The 9,893-nt window shown below is 32.3% G+C and overlaps 1 protein-coding gene across 1 annotated transcript in view; it reads left to right on the forward strand.

Annotated features, from left to right (window-relative positions):
• Positions 1–8,586, forward strand: part of LOC124356013 (phospholipid-transporting ATPase ABCA1-like) — a 48,483-nt gene extending 39,897 nt beyond the window's left edge. Inside the window, 7 exon segments of the mRNA XM_046807159.1 lie at positions 333–506; positions 1,975–2,229; positions 3,623–3,855; positions 3,950–4,097; positions 5,217–5,427; positions 6,732–6,948; positions 8,365–8,586. Coding sequence (XP_046663115.1) covers positions 333–506; positions 1,975–2,229; positions 3,623–3,855; positions 3,950–4,097; positions 5,217–5,427; positions 6,732–6,948; positions 8,365–8,544 — 1,418 coding nt within the window. The 3' untranslated portion in view covers positions 8,545–8,586.
• The last annotated feature ends 1,307 nt before the right edge of the window (positions 8,587–9,893 follow it).

A 9,893-nucleotide genomic window follows, 5' to 3' on the forward strand; every position in this document is an offset into this window, starting at 1 on the left:
AATTTATCAAGTATATATTATATACTTATAATATACACTTCTTACAGATACATATTCTTACACCAGCTTTCAAATAGTTTTCTTTAATTTATTCCTTCTAAGTAAGATAGGTTAGGTTTATTATTTGTAATTTATCAGAATATTACACCATTGTGATTTGGTTTCTGTCATTTTAACTAATAGTAGTGAAATCATAAGAATCAAGTCATTTCCTTCTAAATTTTGATTTGACAAAACAATTTTGTTTTTGCTAAACTATGTTTTTAGATCAAATTCAATGCATTTTTTGTCAAGAATTGATTTGATAATCTGTGTTTTCCCTCATGTTTCAGGAACTGTGCTGGCAGTGTTTTTGGCCCTTCTAGGACGTGTAGATAACAAGTACGATATTTACACCTTTATTTTAAACTTCGACCCAATTTTTGCTGCCACAAGTGCTTTCATACACTTATTCACAGCGATGTACATCGACGGCACTTGTTTACAATGTGGGAAGGCGTGTTTCAGTAAGTAGTAAAACTTTATTACAGAGGAGTATTAAAGCAATTTATGTTTGATGTAATTCTATCAACAGGACAATAATATTTCACAATACTTAGCTCTTGGTTCAAACCGCTCTAACAACATTTACAACTGGTGCCTCAGTCTGCAATACAAAGAATACAAAAATCATGATTAAATAATGTCACGAAGGGTTAAAAAGAAATCATCGATGGCTGGGTATCTAACTAATTCTTAAAGTCCAGTAGAAATCATGAAAGGTAAAGATATAGAATTTGGTACATAAGTTTCTCTCGTGCCCTAGAGGTGCACTAAGGAAGAAATTTCCTTTCTGACCTCAAGACTCTGCCTCACTAGCTAAAACTAATATAGTACTTACATATTGCTTGGATGAGATTGTTAGCTAGTTCCAGCAAATAAAAGGTTTCAAGTTAGCGCCCATTCGCATTTGTGCATGATTTTAAGTTCTGGTAATCCTCCACTTGAATCAAAATTCAATCATTATTTTTTAATTGTCAAAAGATTATAACAAATTTTCTTACTTACCGTATTTTTTTAGTAACTCTTATGGTTTCACGTGATTAGCTTTAAAAAACTTCCGAATGTGGAAAAGTAATCCATAAGTTGTTATGCATCATAGACCAATAATATAAACAGCATTTTAGAATGCTCACGTTACCGTACTGTCAATATTGTTTGTATTTACATGATATATCTATATTTCAATAGATTTAAATATAACAGGCATACAAAAGTTGTGGAAATGTACAATAATATTAAATTATTATATAAGTGAACATGTTTACAAACATAATTTCTGGTAGATTATAACTAAATTAACTCCACATTTTTAGATACAAATTTTTATGCTTACAAAAATAAAACTCATAAAGTTTCAAGGTGACGGGACAACTAAATATCTGTGATGATGTTCATAAAAGACGTTTCTAGAGTCATCATTGTTGCACAAATTAACTGTTGAAATGTTATTTAGTTTGACATTTTGAGTTGATATTCAAAAGTGACATCTACCTTTCTTTTGAATTAGCTGGAAGAAATTAGCCTTAGTTATTGTCTCATTGAAGTTGTTGAATTAAGAATGTAGATAATGATATGATGAACTCAGTTATCTATTCTATTATATTTTATGGGTACACAATAAAAGTGTATAAAAGTATTAAAACGTTTTGGTGATAAGGAAGTCTCATGTTAAATAAACACAATTAACACTGATACTAAAGGGGTCTCAGAGAGATAAGCCAAGAGAAAGTTGTCTGTAAAATATATATTTACGTTAGTAATGTTGGCAATAATGTCAACGTTTGTACGTTGGTTTTCTCTCAATTTACCTTTTTGTACCAGAGTATTCTGTAACTTATTACAATGTTGTATTATTGCGAGTTCTAAATAAATTCACAATTAATTTACTTTTAACCCAATGAGAATTTGTTTTCAGTCATGAATGTGTTGCAGCTCAAGATCCTTTACAGTTTTTGGAAACAGGGAGAGACTCCAAAAATCCTAATGGAATTCTTAATTTCCTAATTTTCCTTGTTGTTGACTTCGTGATTTACTTCGGTTTGGTCTTGATGATCGAGTACGGAGTTGCCAAGAAGCTGTGGTTCCTTATATCAAAGATGTGGATCAAAGCAGACTTTTATGACAAGGAAGAAGATCCTAATGTGCTGATTGAGAAGGAAAAAGTCAATTCTTCCCAGAACTTACAAGGTTTTCAGTTATACATGTTTTCTTAGATATAATTTTTTTCATAATTGAAATTTAAGAATAATTTTAAGAAGTATGCTAAAGTTTTGATTGTTACTGTACAGAACATGAAATTGATTCACATGCTACCACTCCACCATACAATTGAAATATCATACCGATAACTTCTACACAATCGGAATCACACTGTCAGTTCACGGATGATCTCAAACTTATTGTGTCTTACCTGTTGATGGGAAACTCAGATTGCTGGATGGGTAGTCTGTAGAACAAAGTGGACCGGGAACACAAGGGGTGACTGTTACTCACCATAGCCGTAGTGATATCCATGTTTACATGTCCAAGACAGACAAGATTAGTATCTCAAGACATCCTTTAAGAGATTTGGAACATGCCAGTGCATTTAAAGTGCATAGGAGACAATTTATTTCGTTTGATATCACAGAGGAGTTTTCCGTAAGGAAAAAATAAAATTGTTCACAGGTTATACGTTATCTCATTTCCATCTTAAATGAGGGCACCAACGTCAGCTATGACATGTTGTGTGGGTTTCTTACAAAACTTTAAAAGCACAAAAGATAAAGTAATTTCTATTGATAAAGATAACAATATTCCCACATACCAGTATCTGACTCTAAGCATGCATTACAATTTATAACAAATCTTCTAAAATATTCTCCAACAGATGTAACCTTGATAATAACAGACTAATGGTTTAGGTCTGGATCCTGATTGAGAACACACTACAGGCCAAACACTGATACGCCAGCCAATACAGCGATTGCAAAATCAAATTATGTTGTACTATGCGTAAACTAAACTTTATTGAACGAATTCCATTGGGCATTTGCCATTTTGTTGAGCTAAGTACATTCTTAATTTTAATAATAGCATCTTTTTGGTCGATGAGGATTTTCTTGGGAAGGTAAATATTTTAACATGTCCCTCTTGCCTGCGTTTCAATTCTTTTTAAACCTTCATGCAATTTTCAAATAATTGCACCTCTAAGACGATCTAAGTGAAAATTGGTAGGAGTAAAAGTATCGACTGAACTATTTCATGGTCATGCTATAAACATATAATATGTATTAAATGTTTAAAACTAGTTTTTTTTACAAAAACATATACATTTACTGTACGTATTTCTGTCAGTCACAATCAATGTGCAATGTTTAATTTGTATTAGCAATTCTTTTTGTACGTTTCATTACAGCACTTTCACTGTTACTTTTAATCTTAGATTGCTTATGTCAAATATCTGTCACAGAACTATTAAAGTGTTAATCAATTTGACTACAATATATTGTTTTTTCTATGATTAATTGATATTTTACTTTATTAAAATGAATAAATTAATGGAATCCATACTTGACTGTGTGCCACTGATCCTTTTCAGGTTACTCCAGTGCGTCAGTTCTCCGAGTAAGAGACCTCGGGAAGAAATACAACAACAAGACAGTGGCTGTGCGTGGAATCACCTTCCAGGTAGGAAAGGGAGAATGTTTCGGTCTGCTGGGAGTGAACGGAGCCGGCAAGACCACCACCTTCAAGATGCTAACTGGCGAGGAGATCCCCAACAAGGGAGACGCATCAGTTGTAAAATACAGCCTGAGGAAGAATAAACATAAGGTTTGGCTAACACAGTATTCATCACTAATGTTCCATACTCATTACAAATGTATTTTGATTTACATTTACAAATGTACATTGTTTTTGTTGACAGTTCCTATCGCAGATTGGCTACTGCCCCCAATTTGATGCCATCAACAAACTGCTGACAGGCAGAGAGATGCTTAGAGTGTACGCTCTACTCAGAGGAGTACCTTCTGCGCTCTGTGAGTCCGAGGTCACCAAATGGGTAAACATAATGGGTATGTAGCTTTATAATTCAATTGATGTAAATATCCATTAAAGATTTTGCTATAAAACTTGGCCTTCAACAAAGTTTTTCGTTTATTATTTTAATGTTTTATTTGTGGGAACATTTCACATCGTCTAACATTCTCATAAGACCTGTATAATTTGAGTGAAACACTTGCTCAGAGTTACAATTCTCTTTGTTTTTTCTGAGCCAGTAAATCAGAATAGAGATAAATTTTTATTTATGTCAATCCGTAAGTGACAGGATTTTCTGAGAAAATGAGAAATTATAGGTGAGACCATCAAAGACCATCAAACGTTAGGATAAAATGAGAATATTGAAAAGTTTTATGGAAATTAAAAAGGTCTGGAAATAAGCCGTCATTGTGAACGTGTTAAAGATGTATTTGCAAAACATATCATTGTAAACTTCAAGATCCAACTGTTAATTTTCAAGTTGTTGGTACCTACAATTCCGAACTTCAGTATACATCAATAAGGAAAAGGAGATCTCCTAGTTCTAAACTCTTTCTTCCTTCACTGTACTATGTCCAAGGACGTAGCCAAATGAGAATTTTGGAGGGGTTCAAGACAAATAATGAATTTTGTACAAGTCTTTACGTCTTTGAATATGTTGAATTGACGATTGAGACTCATAATTGTGGAGGCACTGCTTTAGTAGGCTGTGCTGGATTAATGATTGAAATTTATTAGATTTATGTAATATTGTAATTACAAAAGATGCTTTTATTATCCGCAAAACACAGTACATGGAGTACAAATCCACATTGAGAAATGATAATATGTAAAAGTTTTTAAAAGTAAAATTCTTCTTGACTTGTGAGCCATCTTATCTAGTACTTGCTTTGGAGAAACTGATATTTTCCCATAGTGACAGAAAAGTAAGACAAGTGCAGTCAACGGCTCATTTCCCAATTTTTCAGCAGTACATGTCAGTAATACTGAACTATTTAAATAATAATAATCGTTTGCTATAAAAGTAATTGAAAATTTGGGGGTAGGGTCCGGACCCCTTGGACCTCCCGCTAGCTACGTACTTACATGTTTAAAATTAAGCTCAATAACATGTAGGGAGAGATCTGTGTATTGATTTCTTATTCGATGTGCAGGTCTGAAGGAGTACGCTGACCGACCTTGTGGCACGTACAGTGGTGGTAACAAGCGCAAGCTAAGCGCTGCCATGGCGTTCATAGGGGAGCCTCCAGTCGTGTTCCTGGACGAGCCCACTTCTGGAGTCGATCCTGTCTCTAGACGTAAACTGTGGGATGTGGTCTCCAAGTGTCAACAAGCGGGACAAGCCATAGTCCTCACTTCTCACAGGCAAGCTCTTTAACATTCATCTATATATAAATGAGTGTTTGCATGTCCTTTATAGAATCGTAAACTATTTGACCAATCATTATGAAAATGTGTATGTAAATGTATTTTTCCACGGAGAAGGTTTAAACTCTATGTCCATTGATGTAACTCACCACCAGGCGGTGCTGCAAAAGATAAAAGTTTTCAAAGCGTCTGCACATTATAAAATGCAATTATAAGACAGTTACGTAAATTAAATAGCCAAACACTATTAAAAAAAAAAAAAAAAAAAAAAAAAAAGCACGAAGTTATGATGTATATTTGTCTTCATTTCTGTTTGAACTTAAAGCTTGAGTGTTAGACCACTTTAGAATAAAGTACATATATGTGTACAATGGCTATAAACATACACTTTTGACAGATATTCTTGATCGAGACAACAAGGCAAACTCTACATTGGCATTGGAAATATAATTCACATGTACGGGCAAAGCTTACGAAAACCATGCAAAGCCACGGGAAACAGCTAGTTAATCAAATAAATTGCAAAATCCATTGAGAGTGTTGAATCTGACACAGGCTGATGAGCTACTTAAACTAATCTGAGAATAAAAGAGATTCTCAGTACACTCCAGCTTCACGAAGTACTGACGTGTGTTTTACCATATAACATATATACGTAGTTTGAAAGAAAAGTACAATTATTTGTTAAATATTTTGTCATATTAACAACTTTTCAAGTACGCAAACTGAACACTGTATAAAAATAAACACACAAAAGAAGAAAAACCCAGTAACATAAATTCTAAAAGGTAAACAAAAGTTTTGACATTTAAACAAATTGTTATAAGTAGCACAAATTAGTGTTAGGTGAAAAAGTCAATCATGTATCTATACATTTAGGTAACATAGGAAGAGAAGAGTTTCAAGATTTGACCCTTGAGGCACTCCTATTTCAACAATTGGTAATTTAAATTTAAAGACCTATTTTAATTGTTTATTTGCGATATTTCCATATATTTTTGCTGGTTTGACAAGTACGACTTAAATCAATTCAATGAATTTCTTTTGATTCTCAACTGACTTAAAATTGATATTAATATCTGATAATTTACATTGTTAAATGCATCCAAGTCCATGAATATTCCAATGACTGTTTCATTATTGTTAACTGAATTAATAATAGATCCAATAAAGTTTACTAAAATGGTAATTTACTTTTCCTAAATCCGTGTTGTACAGAGTCTAAAATATTATTACCTTCTAAATACGAGGATAATCTGTTGTAAACAACCTTCTCATATTTTGCTCCTGGAATCTTGCAGCATGGAGGAGTGCGAGACATTGTGCTCTCGGCTGACTATTATGGTGGCAGGGCAGATGAAATGTATAGGCAGTGCACAATTCCTAAAGCAGAGGTTCGGCCAAGGGTACACCGTTAAAGTGAAGCTACAGTCCACACAGACTGACAACGCTCTGAAGACGCTAAAACAGGAAATGATGTCACTCTTCTCTAACAGCTCCATTAAAGATGAGCACCTGGTATGTAATTAAGTATCTTATTAGCTTATAATGATATTTGGGCGTTATACAAACGCAATTTTTAATACCAGGCAGATTGTGTATGTATGTACCTATTATTTTGAAACTATCAGATTGAAGATATACAATCAATTTTTAAGATTTAATTGTTGGTATGAGAACATTTTATTTGGTGGCATGTAGAAATACGCTTTCTAAAATTTTGGAAACTCATTTATTTATCTAATAAATTTATCTTTATAACCTTCTCTAAACCTCACAAGAAATATGAAAATATATTAGCACAGTTGCTTCAAAAAACTACTTTTACAAAGTGTTTAAAACATTGTTTTATCTATTTGTGCATAAAAATCATTTTAGGTTAAAATTCATACATATTAATTTAAATTATCTAATTTGTTAATTTGCAATGTGAAATAACTGAGAGGAAATGTTTGCTAATGCAAATTTTATTTATATTTATATTGAACTTAAATAGTGGTTAGGTGAATTCATTCAATTGAATGTGGATGCTTTTTTAATCTCTTTGTAGAATTTTAAATTAGCATTGTCACCCCAGGTCTGGCTGGTAGCAGGTAGGCTATGATTGTATTACCATTTATACATCTGTTATATCAAAAATTCAAAAATGTCTGTACTTAATACCCAAGACTGTCTCTGTGATAGCAATACAGAGAAATATTTTCTCCTCTAAACCAAAGATGTGAAGTTAATAGACACGAGATTTGCTAAATAGACTTTTTTAATCTTTGTTTTCAAGAATCAATAATTTTATTGTTGATGGCAATAAACTATGTCAAAAACAGTTTTATAAGGGTACATGAGTCTAAGTTAAGTATTTTAAAAAGTAAAACAAAGAGTGATTACGACCTAAAATTAAATTGATTCTATTGAAAACAAAGTAATATACGGTAACTAAATATATATGTATACAGTATACTTAAACATAAATGAATAAACATATGCACACGTGGATTAAAATAAGTGTAAAACAATATAATCAAAATCTTAATGTACTAATATCACAGACAAATGTAATAGTGCCAAAAAGTCGCTGACAGAATAAAATGCATTTACTTTTAATCAATTTTGAAAGAATGATTTTGAATCTACTGAGGTTTACAGACCAGGCCACTTTTGGTGGCTTATTAAAAAGTGTTATCTTCATAAACAGGTGGCTATTTGGGATTGTTCTAGCTTTATTGAAATACAATCAATCATATATAGCTTCTTCTTCTAATATTATATGTGCTCTCTTGATTTCTTGTTAGATATTAAATTACTAATAAGGACTTAAACTTTAAGTAACAGAAGAATTCTAAAACATCTTATGATGTCTTAAAAAACTTTGTTTGTATTGCAGAATTGCTTTTTCCACTAAGTGACAATTTTGATAATGTATTTTCTTAATTTTAGGGACTTCTTGACTATCACATACCCAATCCATCTCTTTCACTATCAGAACTGTTTTCAAAAATGGAACAGTTAAAGAAGCGACACAACATCATAGAAGATTATAACGTCAGCGACACAACTCTGGAGCAAGTCTTCATGTTCTTTGCACGAACGAGTTTACCACCCGAGAAGATTCTGTGATATTGTTAATTATGCTCTTGAATTAAACAAACTTTGTTTTAATGAGTGTTTTTTTATTCAGGACCTAAAAATAGAGGTGTTGCAAACCTTCAAATATTGTATAAACTTCTGAAAGAATAGTAACGTCAAGAGCCTTGTTTGTGGGTAGTCCAAAGGAATACGATCTCAACTTGTTAGCAGATTCTCTTAAAAATTTAACCTTAGAATCTAAGTATAACAAAGTAGAAGTAGGCTTGTTTGCATTGAATTAATCTATTTTCGTAGTAATAGTACACAAAAACTAAAATACTCGTATTTAATAATTTAATTTACATATAAAATTGAATGAAGAAAGCTTAAGATTTCAATCCAATAACTTAGGGCTCCAATAAATGTCCTCATGGTGGCCTCAGGAACCTATCTATGAGCAACATAGCTAGATGGATTGCTGAGGTGAATTTTGCCTCTAAATGGCAGAAATTAAATTTATGGCTTGGTACAAAGCACATCAAAGTTTAAAAACCTGATTTTCCAGTATATGCAGACAGTGGTGTACCCAGTAATCTCCTCTGGGGGGGGGGGGGTGTCTGAAACACTGGAGAGTCCCTCCCCATACAAGCAGCGGCGACCGAGGGTCCACCCCGTGAAAATTTTGAAGTACTAGGTCCTAAGATCCAATCACCAGGAGAAGCTCATACATGGATAATTAAAATCTGCTGTAATAGATACAGTTAATATGGGGTGTACATAACTAAAACAAAACTTAATCATAACTTTAACAAAATATTAACCAAACTAGTTATGTTTAAATCACAAATCAAGACCAAAAATAAATCTTGATGTCTACTCTTGAATTAAAAAACTGTAGATATCCAAGTTTGAAAGTTTATTTTAACCACAAACTTACTAATAAAGCTACAATAACGGAAACTGTATTAAAATTTTGCTTATTTATTTCTGCATTACTGCATATCAAACTGTTTACTAACTATAATTTCCAATTTTATATCAATAACAACGAAAAATACTGGTTTTTGGCGATTTTCAACAAAACTCTAACTTTCAAAATTTGTAACTCAGAAACTTGAGATCCGATTAAGACCAAATGTTTATACAAGGTAGTATAAAAAATTACACTTTAATTGTAATTGTGTTACATAATTTTAGGTATAGTATGAGAAACGTTATTATTAAATTACCATCTTAACTTTTATACTTGGCTGCGTGGTCCATAAAATTCAGCAATGGCCACATTATGAGCTCTTAGTCATTATCTTGAGCATGTAAATCACTAATTAAAATGTTTAATTTTTAGTACATATTAATTTTGCTGAGTTTTTTAATTCAGCGTAATTGGTAACAGTTTGTTT

This window comes from Homalodisca vitripennis, chromosome 2, assembly GCF_021130785.1.
Source record: "Homalodisca vitripennis isolate AUS2020 chromosome 2, UT_GWSS_2.1, whole genome shotgun sequence".
Taxonomy (NCBI): Eukaryota; Metazoa; Arthropoda; class Insecta; order Hemiptera; family Cicadellidae; genus Homalodisca; species Homalodisca vitripennis.